The 13,477-nt window shown below is 38.7% G+C and overlaps 1 protein-coding gene across 1 annotated transcript in view; it reads right to left on the reverse strand.

The window, feature by feature from the left end:
* The window catches only part of GRM1 (glutamate metabotropic receptor 1), a 194,203-nt gene that overhangs the window by 38,142 nt on the left and 142,584 nt on the right, over positions 1–13,477 (reverse strand). Inside the window, exon 4 of the mRNA XM_075499053.1 lies at positions 5,847–6,093. Coding sequence (XP_075355168.1) covers positions 5,847–6,093 — 247 coding nt within the window. The remainder of the gene's footprint in view (positions 1–5,846; positions 6,094–13,477) is intronic.

The raw sequence follows: 13,477 nt of genomic DNA on the forward strand, positions 1-13,477 counted from the left end.
GTGCATCCAGGAAGAACTGCACATCAAAGACAGCAAGCTCTGCTAAAGATGCACGTGTAGGCGTTGTCTGGATGGCGTGGTTTTCAGCCATTTTTCAAGATGTCTTTAACATTCACTTGGTGCCTACATACAGGTTGGTTGCAGTATAGCCCCTGCTGGGAGCTCTAAAGTAGTCAGTAGAAATGCTCAAACTAACTGAACTGGTATGCCGTAAGTTAACTGTAAGCACTAGTTAACTATTTATATCACCCAGTCTGGTGAGATTGTCAGGAAAAGTTAGCAGCTCAGGCACAAAATTTACTTCCTTGCCCTAGGCAAGTAGGAGAGGGGTTCCCAAGGCTAATGTAAAGGAAGCATAAAACACTGCTACAATAAACATTCAGCTTCCCTGTCTCCATCATTGCCTTCCATGTGTCGGACCTGATGTGTGCACATCCCTTGCTGTTAATTATTCTGTTCCTTCCTTAACCCACAGAATGTGGCTTGTGCAAAGTGTGGTGATTTCTTAGTCAGAAATAAGCAAGAATGGGAGAATGAATATTGGAGAGTGCATAGAGAGGAAGAACCACAAAAGGGGCTGGACCTATGGCCTGGCCTTTTAGGATGAGAAGCGGGAGGGCTTTTTTTAAAAAACGACAAGAGAAAGAGGGCTGAGAACCAGAAATCAGCACTGGAGCTGAAAAATCACAAAGCATCTTCTGTTTTCCAAGCCTGGGAGTTACTGCCTTCTTTTTCTCTACTCGATTGTCTCAGTCTCTGGAGAAAAAAATCTTTTGTTTATAATAAGTGTTGCTAATCTGTATGTGCTTTAGGAATGAAAGGTAAGCAAAGTATAAGCCATAAATAAAACTGGGATGCTTCATTGTGGGCAAAGAGAGAGACATATCCATTTCTTTCTTTTCCCTTCTGAGGTTCAAACATGCAAAACTTCAACTCTCTCTGCACTTCACAGAGGAAAGAGGTGCTAGAATTACTCTCTAGATGTCTGTTTTTCTTAATTGAGTCTTTGGGATCTCTCTAGTTAAAGATGATTTAAAGCAGTGCGTATTTAGCTGTATTTAGACCTCGGTCTTGCAAATACGCATGCTCAGATAATGCCAGTGCCACTGCAGAGCTCCACTGAATCACATGGGAAAAGGGACTCTTGCCACTGAGTTCAATGGAGCTCCAAGCAGAAGGCAGCTCCATGGGTTTGCAATCGGCTGCTAATTGAGGAGTTGCTTAGAAAAGGGGTAAATTTCAAATTCAACAAGGAAACAATTCCTTCTCATATCCTGCTTCTTGCAAAGGAAGAATATAAAAAAAGGAATGCTGTTTTCAGGATTGTGAAGAATCAGGATAGCAAGAAGCAATAAGAGCTGGGCACTTTATAATGTAGACTCAACAGACAGGAGTAAAATTGAGCAGGAATGTACATGTCTCTTCCTAGAAGAACCTACTTGGATTTTAGTGTGACCTTGTATTAGACTGATACAAAATCAGCTACTCTGGGCTGGAAAATGAATTCACGAAGGGGGATAAAAGATTACTAAAGCCTCACATTAATGAAATTTTTGAACCTGCACAGATTGTTTTCATTTTTGCAAAAATATATTACAAGGCACAGAGTGGCATTAATGCAATATCAATCAAGAGTTGGCAATTTCAGGGATATGATTTTAGGTTGAAAGCCATTCTTATGTTTTCTTATAATACTGTTCCCTTTTCTATCAGTTATCTGTCAAAGAATAAAGTATGCAGACTAAAAGTTCTTACACAGTCTTGCATATGACAAGTTGTAGTACAATGTTTGCAGCTTTGATACGCAGCTTGAATTTTAAGTGGAGAAATGAGGTCTAACAAACACACTTAGTATGGAGACATGCATAAGTTTTTTATCCTTTTCTTCTTTTCCTTAATGAAAACTTTCTGCTTTGAGTAAGGACGAGTTCAGTGCTGGAATACCTCCCCCCATCCCCTTACTCACACACGTACAGCTTTAACAGTTTTGGGCTGTGTCCAAGCTAAAAATGATTATTCCAAAAGAAGTGGGTTTGACAAGAGTCGTGAAGCTCTAAGAGAGCGAGGACCGTGGAGGCAGCTGGATTTCACACACATATGGCAGCATTTACAGAAGCCATGAAAACATTCTGCACATAAGAAAATGAATCTTCCTTTTAATATAAGGACAAGCCCTCCAGTATATTGGGAAATGATGTGACCAAATAGGTGGTGTCATATGAACAAATGACTTGTGAGTTGAGCCAGGCCGTGAGCCAGCTGGTCACCGGCACACTCTTACTCTGGTTAGGCTGAGATGGCTGAAGTTACCTTTCTCCATAATACCAGACTGGCAGTAAGGTTTGCCATCCTGGAAGGCAGAACGGAAAACAGCAATGATGAACAATGCTGGGATGTAACTGGCCAAAACAACCACCCATGGAGCCAAACTCCAAAATAACCATGTATGTTTTGAGACATATTCCTTTATATACTACTGAAGTACTATACTATTTATATACTTTTATACTATTTATATACTAGCATACTATTTATATACTATTGAACTATACGTTTGAAGTATTTGCATTATGCGTTTGATAATTTATTCAAAGCATTGGAGTTGATAGAGTTCCCATATCTGAAGCTGTAAGAGCTACTGGAAATTTTGAACTAGATAGAGTTATATGGGTCTACGTCCAAGTCTGTTAGCTTGTGAACCTTAGCATTTCTCCACACATCAGAGGTCCAGTGCAGGGGCTGGAAGTTCTCCTGACAGTTGTCACATAGCGCTTTATGGTCAGAGGCCTACGCAAATTGTTTGTCCTACAGAGGTAATTTTTTTCATACCTGCCGTAAGCTAAAAGTAGGCAGTTACCTTAGAATAGACAAGAGCTCAAAATGGATCTGTCCCCTGCCCCTTGCATAGGCCTAGAGAAGGATGTGGTGTTGACCACTGCATCCCTCACATCTCCAGCCACTTCTGGGAATTGGAGTGATATGATAACTACTGAGAAAGGAAATGGGAGGTACTCCATAAAAGTAAAAAGTTCAGCAGTTTTACCAGCATGTTCTTAATGACAGTATAGTGAGCACATAAAGCTGTTGATTTTCCAGAGCTACATCCACGTCATCTTTCCTGGAGGCAGTGCAGTCAGTTAAGTGACTGCATTTGTGCCAGATAAAGCTCTGCTTCACATTTCTGCATAAAAGCTCTTCAAAGAAAAGATTCTGTACAGAAGAAATAAACCTTTGAAAAAGTGCTTCATGTTTTCTAATCTCATTTTGATAAAAGCTTGAAACCATGAATTAAGCCTGAGGTAGAAAAAGAGTTATATCTAAACAAATGGTTAAGGTTTGACGAAGCTGTAAGGGGTTCAAAACAGGAAATTATGTGTGTGTGAGGCAAACATAACTACAGGCATCTCTACCTGCTCTACCCATGATGATTGCAACTAGGCACTTGTGAGAGTCGATTGCTCAAAGAACCTCACAGATTTCGAAAATGAAGTATGAGGAAGGTTGCTGCCTTCTAAGAAGGAATATTGATTTTTTCCATCTTGTGAAGTTAATTTGTTCACATGATATGGTAATATAATATCAAAAAACTTTTTACATATTTGTGTGACATTCTTGCACTGGAATAGAAAAGCTTAAAAACTAGGAAATTTCAGATCTGGCTCTCTTTGCTGTATTTAGGTGTTGTATGTGGTGTTTATATTTTCATTTTGCTGAGGTGCAAAAGCTCTTTTGGGTATTGATACAGGGGTATGGTATGTTCCCTCACCCACAAAGAGCTTTTCAATGTGGAGCTGTGGAAGCACTAGGGCTAATCTGGAGCTAAATACAATTCTGCATGGGCATAAACTGCTGCTGGCATACAAAGATCTGCCAGGCTGTACAGATCACATTTCATATATACATTATTCTCTGATATAAATGCCACAGACTGATACAAGGATTATGGCATGAATAACAAAAAGGTTAATTGAACTTTTTTACCCAAACTTGCTAATTCCAGCTGTGAAAATATAAATGAGGAACAACAAAAAACCTCCTACCTAAAATAACCCATCAAATTCCAAATAGGCCAGGGAATCAAGAGAAATGAACTTTGCTATAGACCAAAATGATGGATGGAATAAATTCTGTCATCCTGACCTACTCAGAGAAATATCCTGATATAACCCCTCCTATATTTTGAATTCAGGAACTGTTCATTCTAATTCTATGCTTGGTACTGATGAAAGTTGTGGAAATGCTCTCAGATGACAAGACAATAAATAAGATTTGGGCTAAAATTGGAAAATTACACCTAAACACCAAACCAAATAACTAACAGGCAGACAATGCAGCATATGCAAAGCTGGAGTAATGCTTTTATGGAGATAAATAGTGTGTAATAAACTTAAAGCTACACTAAGCAGTAATTTCTCTGTATTATCTAAATTATATGTACAAAGATTTGATTTATGCATTGGTGTCAATAAGTATGTGTTTGACTGTAAGGGAATTGCTTGCTGCTACTTTCAAAGTCTGACCTAGCTCATCTATATCTTTGACTAAAAAAATGTAAAGTATACAGAGCTCAGCGAGAAGACCAAACTGACCAGCTTTTTCTTACTATTTAAATGTAACGACCTGTTTAAATGTATACACTGTTTAAATATAACTAGCAATGCAAATAGCAAATGGTAACAAAGTTGGTCAGTTTTGCTAATAAAGGCTAGTAATAGAAATAAGAGTTGCTTTAAGGCCACTGTGTCTTACGAATACTCTTTGAAAACATAAGCCAGACTGCAAACTCTTGTTTATTCCAGAGCACTCTCTTTGTGCAGTGTTGGCACTCAGATGCATTTATGCAATAAGCCCAAAGATGGAGTGAGAGAGTCTTTTATAACACTTTAATAACTCAGTAAGAAAACTAACTTCAATGAAGTAACCCCTGAGTAGGTTTCACTTAATAATGGATTGTGTACTTCAGCAGCTGAATGAAACTCGTTTACAAAAAAAAAAACCAAACTCAAAAATAAACCCATCTGGGAAGTGTCTCACTTAAAATAGTTGGACAGAGCCCACAGAACTAAATGAAGAGGAAAAAATGAAAAGAGGAAAAGTCATCTGTCTCCCATAAGAAAAAGAGGTGACGTCCAAGTCCACAAAGTTGCTGTCTCACCCATTGCTCAGGTACATACTGTGTCTGCTAGGGAGGGCTAGGCAGTAGCAGCTACCACAGCTGGAATTTACCAGACCCCAAATGAGTGAAACACAGTACCTTCTGGCAAAAAAAATTATTTGCCCTACTCTACTCAGACCTATCTTTAAACTCTGGGGCAGCCGAGCTTATTTGGAGCGAAACAGGTTAAGGAGAGCGCACAGGAGTTCACCAAGCAGAACTAAATAGTCTCTGGCAAGGATACAGTGCTATGTCCCCGGGGCACTTGGAGCAGCAGAGATCCAGTTGGAAAGGATGTGCTCTGCAGCCCTCCCTTCAAAACCTTAGCAAGCAAATGCTTCATTTATTTCCAAGCACTTGTATGAAGCTTTATACCTATTAAAACTCTGGTGCTGAGCCCCAGTGGTAGCTCAGACACCAAAAGTCTGTGAGATACAAGGTTTGTCCTCTCCTGAAACACTGGAACTGTTACAGGCTATACTGTTCATGTCTCAATATGAGCTGTAGCTATCAATGTCATGTGTTATTCCTGGCTATTGGCAAGACTAATCCAGGTAATTCCATTTATGTCTCACAGTATGCATGCTGTATGCTTCAGCAAAACAGCCAAAGACATCTCCATCACCAAACCCAGCAACATTCCCCCTTCCCAACATCTGGTTTAATTAGCTGAGATGAAACATCTTTGTACCTTCCAGGAGCATCTCCCTTTTCATCAAACCAAACTTCTTCTCCAGAAACACCGATGAATGAGGATTTGAGGAGGAACTCCAAGAGCTTGCTGCCGTCAATTGGCTTCATAGCATCACACAGCCCAACATGTCCAGGGCAAAGGGAATGATGCATATTTTGGAGCCCATGAGCCATAGCATATATAGCATTGATGACAAATCCCATTTTACTGTCCTGCACATAGTTTTCTTCTAGGCTTTCATTGCCTAAAATAGTAAGAAAAAAGTGTTGTTATAAACAAAGTTGAAATAACATGAACATATGAAAAAGCAGTGAGAGATAAAAAGGCGTTTTCTTATTTCTCTTATAAATTTCTCTTATGCTTTAGAAGCATAAATGAGGTGCCAGGGATTTTAATTAAATAAAAAACCACCAAAGCACTTTTTTTTTTTTTTTTTTCAGAATTCTTTAATTCATTGCAAGTGAAATGCCTCATGAGAAAGCACCAGTTTAATCAAATTGTCAGCCTTAATTTGTTCTTTTTGGAATATTTGCTTGTCATTCCCCAATGTTATTTATGCTAACAAGGGTTAAATAGTCCAGTATCAGAATGATGCATTTCAGCTAGAAAAAATTTTTAAAGCAATTTGCTTGTAAATTTGACTTTTTCTCACACTTGAAATTTTTTTTTTTAAATTTCATGGTTTTGAGGGCCAAGATAGCAATGTCCCTTTCAGTGTTAATAAGCAAACAACCTAAATCAGCATCACTTCTTAAGTTATCAGAACTAATCATTTTAGCTAAAAGTAGTAGTAGGCATGCCAATTTGGGATTGCTACAGAAAGTCAAATTAAGTTCATAACACTAAAGGACTTTTTATGTAACTGCAGCTCAGAAGATCCTGTATGAGCAGACATTGAAGTCTGTGTCCATTGAGCAGAAACAATGTGGCAGTGAAGGTTTTCCCCACACGTAGGTTTTAGCTCTGATCTGCTGACATGCAGGCACTGCCAGAAGGTACCATTTGTGGTTGCATTTCACATCAGACCCCGGTTGGTCCTGGGCCGTTCCCCCACTTCGCATCACGAGTTGCCGAATGCTGTCAGCGCTGACCCCGAGTCACGGCGGACCTGTGCTGCAGGGGTCCTGAGGAGCTGGAAGTAAGAAACCTCCCTGTTTTGTTTCCTTCCTCCTGAGCCATTTTATCACAATATGCTCCAAACTGCAAGATGCTTTTATCTGTAGACCTCCCACATTACTCGGTGTTTAACAGGCATTTGCAATCCAGTCTCTGTTACTTTGTCTAAGTAACACCTTGTCTACGCTGGGGAAGTAGGATGTGTGAGAGACTAGGTGTTAACTGACACTTCTCAAATCCAGGTTGGAGAAGATAGTTGTCATTTTAATATGAAGAAAAGAGGAAAATCTGCAAGTTCACTGAAACTTTCAAGTTAAAAAATACTTCCTTCCCCTAATGTAGTCATGGCATGGCTTTCTAATCAAATCATGAAGACCATCCTTACATTTATCCTTGGAAAAGGCTCTGATTTGGTCTTCTCAGCTCATTTGCCCTACAACTCAGAAATGTCAGCTGGGGATTCATTAGGATAGCAGACATTCCAAAGGCAGGTATTGTCTAGGTTTCTTTCTCTGGGTCTTCCTCGCAGAGGACATTCATTACAACTGGGCAAGAAAGTCTTGCTTCAGTAACTGTTTTCCAAATGAGCTGACCACAGCAAACAGTTGTGATGGTGAATTAAAAAAGCCTTGTGAAAATAGCATAATGTGACTGAATGAGTTCATGTGCTCCCGTCACTGCCATACATTCACCACCAGCACCACCAAGAAAGGAGCAGCTGGAGAAATATTTCCCAGAGGCAACATATCTGCCACTTTCTTTGCAGGAGAAGGTTCAGAGCTCCCATTCAAATCACATGAAACCAATGCCATCCATGTTCAGAAACACAGAAAGAATAGAAACCTTGTATGTAAGCTGTCAGAATATTTACCCAGGGAAGCAAAGAGTATGCCACTACATGTACCCTTACTTAAGTACTGCATATAGTACGTACGGCATGGTCTAGACATCTGTTGCCTGAATATGTTAATGTGCAGTCTGTATGTGCTATCTCTAGGTGTGTTTTATCTGCCGATTAGTCTCTTAGGATTAACACACTGTGAATTTATCACTGATTCTGCTTTCTTGTAGATACAAAATGAATGTGTTCTCCATCCCTATGTGAAAGAGAGGTGGAAAGCCCCTGAGCTCGGCACGGCAGTCCTCTCTTTCTTGTGAAGCTTCTAGGCAGCAAGTCGCAGAAGAGATCACAAAATGACTGACAGGGCACAGCACTCACTATCAACTGTTTTCTACCTGAGAGTTTATCTCAGATAGCTCCTTAATTTCTCAGTTAGTTAAAAAAAAAAAAAAAAGGAACGTAAACATCAGTGACACTTGCAGGAGATAATGATAGCATCCATATGCGTTTCCTGAGGCAAGCATTCATGTGGCTCCTGCAGGTAGAAAACTAAATGTAACAGAACTTGCCAATGTTTCAAAAAGACGCCATTTACCTCAAGTATGTATTAACTCAGCAAAGCCTTCATTTGGTTTCTCATATTTCAGTATAATATGCATACCTCCAAAGAGAATAAATATTTGATAGTGGGATGATTTGCTTTTGACTAATTAGGAGTGAACATCTAGCTTACGTTGAGGCTCCAAGCATATAGTCCCACACTGCAGAGGTGACTGCCTTAACGTCACCTATAGAAATAATTGTACCGTAGTGGAAAGCAACATGTGAAGCATCATCTGGTAATGAATTGTCTACAGACCAGTAATATAAACAACCCTATGTCTAAATAAGATATTTTCTAGTAAATCCAGCATGAGAAGTCATGCTTTATCTAAACTTAACTTCATGCTGTCAAAATCCATTTTATTTCATTTTCATCATTATAAGTTATCGATATACTTATGCATTTGAGCTTGTAAAAATTCACTTATGACAATCAGTACTAAGTGTGTCGTTTTTTTAAAACAATTGAAATCATGTAATTATGTTCAGCTAGAGACAAAACATGGGCAATCAATGTTCAATTAAGTTTTCATAGGACAGCTTTTCAATAAATGCAGGAACTATATTATGTTTGTTATGGGGCTTCTCTGTAAAGTTGTATTTTTCCTCAGTAGGTCTTTGAAATGTAACAAGGGCAAAGCAGAACTCTGGACTCTGAAACTTTTATTTTTCCTTCCTCTTTCATCCTTTGGAAAAAATACCACTGATCTACAAAGACTAATTTGAACACTAGGGTTTATTAACATGAAAATAGAAAAATATTTTGTTAGCTTTCTTTTTTTCTTTTTTTCTTTTAGGGACCTTAGCTTTCACTAAGCAAAGAAAATTTGTAAGCCATGTGAGTACTGGATTAATTGAATTTACTCAAATTAGGCCATCACTTTTTTGAATGACCTTGAAGAATTCAAGTGTCCTAAATTTCTAACGTACTTATTTTTGTATTGTATGCAATGCAAATCTTCCTTTAATAATTTCATTTTAACAGTTCCTCAATAGTTGGGGTCATTTTTTCTTATTACAGTTTTGGTTTTAGTCTTTGTTTCTGTCAGTCAATCTTAAAGCTGAAAAAGGAGGGGAGTATATACACACATATGCTACTAAAACAAACAAAAAAAACAAATAAAAAAACCACCAAACACCGCACTGTGACTGCATACAACTGAAAAATGCTCCCAACACTGCTAAAAGTAATACCTAAGTAGAGGGGGAAGGAAGACAGGACAGACCAAAATTTCATGAAACTCACTGTGAGTCTTTCCTTTTACCATAATGTGCCTCAAATCTAAGTAACTAATATTAGCTTCAGCTAGGTACTTAGAAGGACCTGAATGTAAAGCAACCATTAATTTAGTCTAGTGCCTTTGCTGTGAAGTCAGTGTGGGGCTAACAGTGTTCTCGAGAGCAGAGCGGGTACTCATGCACATCCCACTTGACAAACTGAAATTAAGAAAAACTATACTATCGGAATTATGGCTAGAAATGAGTTAACTTTATGTAGAAAGTAAAGATAGGAAAAGTCTATGTTAATATACAATAAGAAATTAAGCACAAAGGATTACTCATTTGCAGTCCTCAGAAAGGCTAGGGCAGGAAGGAACTTGGGATGGAAAGACATGTAAAAACATTTTGGTTGGGGAATCTGATCAATACCTAGCCAGTTGGCAAATTTTGAACAAACACACACATTTGATAAAGAACACAGTCTGTTCACAGATGACTCTTGATTAGAATAAAAAGCCAAAATCTGTTGAGCAAAATTGTTATAAACAATAATCTTTCATCTGGAATAGACAGATAATTTTATGGTTTGTTACTAACTGTCATCCGCTGAATATTCAAGGTCACATAAAAAGACATTTTGTTGTCTTGGTCCAGTTAGCAACTATTATGAGAGCTATCATCTTTTCTGGTGGTCCTGACAGAGATCTGAAGGTCTTAGAAATTGTATATACTGCCTTCTTTATTTGTAGTGGTCCTTCCTGGTATTGATATGCTTTGTGGGTAGGCCATATGAGATTTTAGCTTTGTTGCGAGTTACAACATGGTGATGGGTTACATTCAATATGAGTGCTCATTTAAGCAAAAAAATTATTCTGGAAGCACAATTGGGGCTAAATTTCACTGGGAAGATGAAATAAAAGAAATCTTCCATACTTGACCTCCATGTGTAACATCTTGGCACAAAGCCATGCTAAAGAGTGAAGAGGGCTCCCCCCAAAAATGCCAGGAGGCAGAGCAGGGGTTACACCATGAACTGGTAGAGCAGTACCCAGGCTTGCAGGAACTGTCCATATGCATTGGAGAAATCGTGGAGGCAGATTTCTTATGCTCTCCTTCAGTCCCAACATACACCGCCTTAACCACAGGGTGGTCAAACACTGGAACAGGCTTCCTAGAGAGGTGGTTGATGCCCTGAGCCTGTCAGTGTTTAAGAGGCATTTGCATAATGCCCTTAACAACATGCTTTAACTTTTGGTCAGCCCTGAACTGGTCAGGCAGTTGGACTAGATGATCATTGTAGGTCCCTTCCAACTGAACTGAATTAAGAAAAAACCAACAAAACAAAAGAACTCCCAATGACTCTGAGCAAACATGCCTGTCTGGCTCTGTATGAGTTTGTGTAGAAATGGGCTAGTGACATAGCATGTCCTTGGAAAACAGTGGAAGTCACATATCTTGCAGTGTCTCATGTTAGAGAAAACCTGACAAACTTTGACCACAACAAATTTGTGTCATAGGATCCTGCAAGGAGCAGGGCAGAAGGCCAACATGCTGAACTGATCAGTCGTTCAAATCTGGGTCCCTAAATGTAAGAGCTAAAGCTAAAGAGCTAAAGAACTAAATGACACGTGAAAGGTGATGAACAGACTTAGCTTACTGTGATTTTAGTGGAATTTTAGGATATTTGGCTTCTTAGAAAAATGAGAGCACTTTTATTTGGATGCTTAACTACCTAATTATGGTTTTATCTTTGGACACATAGGAGAGAAAATGCAATCAATTCTACATTTCTGTTTCGTCACTGATTCCTTGAAATAATTTTTTTTTTAATTTTATTTAGTAATGGCTAATCCTCTGAATAACCATGCCAAACTAAGATTCTCTGAAATAATTTTTGCAAAGGGTTTCATTTGTTTAAACTTATTTGTTATTATTGGTTCAGATATTTTACAAATATTGCCAGTTCACTCCCTCTTACATTCTATTTATAACATCTCTTACATTATCTAACAACAAAGATAACAACAAAATTATTTAACAAATTTCACTTTAAGGCATTGCAAAATGAATAACACAGATTAGAATGTCTCTAAATGTAATTAGTATAACGATGGTGTGTTCAAAACCTGTGCACTAACTGGCTTTTTCTCTTCATATCACTTTCTTAATAACAAGTGCATTCTGTTCATTAATATTGTATGGCTGAATGAAATCCTCACCTCTTGATGGTATAAAGAGGACTTCTGTTCATGCCACTGCGCTCATTATGTCCCAATGTAAGTCGCAGGCAACAAGTCAGATTAGTAGAAGTCAGTTATTCTGTACGAAAACATCCAAACACCCATCCCTTTCAGCCCATGATGAAATACACAGCTACAAGAATTTCTGAAGTTGTGTCTTCAGAAGTAACTGCCTGTTTTGCAGACAATTCCAGCTGTAGCTGACTGCCTATGAGGGAGAGGCCAGGAAATGCTACCTGGTGACCAGAACAAGCAACTGTGGATCAGGGCTGCAGGCTTCACTTGTCATGGGCTGTCTCAATGACCTTGCTGTCTCTATGCGCAAGCTAATGTGACCGCAAACAATTTGTGCAAAAATGATTTTCTGTGTGTGTGTGTTTGACCAAGCCAAAAGAGGGGCAGAAAAAAGAGGCTTTGTTTCAATCTCAATTAAAAAATGATTTGTGATTTTCATGAGATAGAATCATAGGCTGAAAAATTTGTCACAGACCATAATAAACGCTTTATTCAACCTACAACAAATAATCCCATCATGGTAAATTGTTGTTTCCTGTATGGCTTCTGCTCCCAGGAAACCAGTTATTATACTGTTTCCAAACAGAAGTGGCCCATATGTGTAATGGTTACCCCTTCACTTCCTACTTCGATGTCTGCATCTTTGCAGCAGGGAGGCAAGTTCAAGAGGCAGCTAAATACAGTGAAAGAGAGGAGAGACAGGACATATAGGGAGGATACTAGAAGAGCTATCAAAAAGACACAAGATAAAACAGGTAACTCAATTCCCATTGTACGTGAACTCTTTGTTTGACCAGATGAAGCTCCACTACTTGTCAGGTAACGGTGAGGAAGGATGTATTAAGTAAAAGGATCTTTCCTTAACTGCCTCCTGAGCATCATCTCACCAGTCTATAGAAAATAATGCAGCACAATAATAACACAATTCTATAGAATTGCAAGTTGCTCTGCCCTTTGGCAAGAAGAGAGGAAGCAGAGGTTTCACTGGGGCAGCTAAAAGCAGGGAATATCTTACGATATGCGGGTTCTACACCAGATTTCAAAACACGCTGATAAACATTTGACATCTTACAGTACTCATGAAGCAATAAACGGAGTTCACAGGGTTGCAGACTTCATTTTCAGGATGTCATTAAATCAGGGAGGTTTCGCTTCCATTCTTCAAACGGTTTTTATTTCCCCAAGCAAAGAGATTCAATTCACGCAATTATATTTGATGTATTTTTCCCTGAAAAGCCAGGATACAATTACAGTTACCAGTTGAGATACCCTGCTATTTTCTTTCTGAGCATGGGGAAGTCTGTGGGCCTCCCAGATCCTACTGCTTTGTTACATCTGGTGAATGTTGCTTTTTAATTGGGATTAGTGTACTTCTATTCTTGTATAAAACTACAGAGAGAGGTGAAAGCCATTCAAAAGCTGGGCATTCAGCAGAAGCTCCTCAAAAATTTGCACTAGAATTCTCCATCTAAGGCATTAACAGGGTGCTGATTGCAGTAATATTTGTATGCAATGGGTTATTTATTTTCACTAGCAACGTTGGTCAAATAACTATTGAACCTTCTTCTCCTGGAAAAAAATTGATACTGAAT

Source organism: Mycteria americana, chromosome 3 (genome assembly GCF_035582795.1).
Source record: "Mycteria americana isolate JAX WOST 10 ecotype Jacksonville Zoo and Gardens chromosome 3, USCA_MyAme_1.0, whole genome shotgun sequence".
Lineage (NCBI taxonomy): Eukaryota > Metazoa > Chordata > Aves > Ciconiiformes > Ciconiidae > Mycteria > Mycteria americana.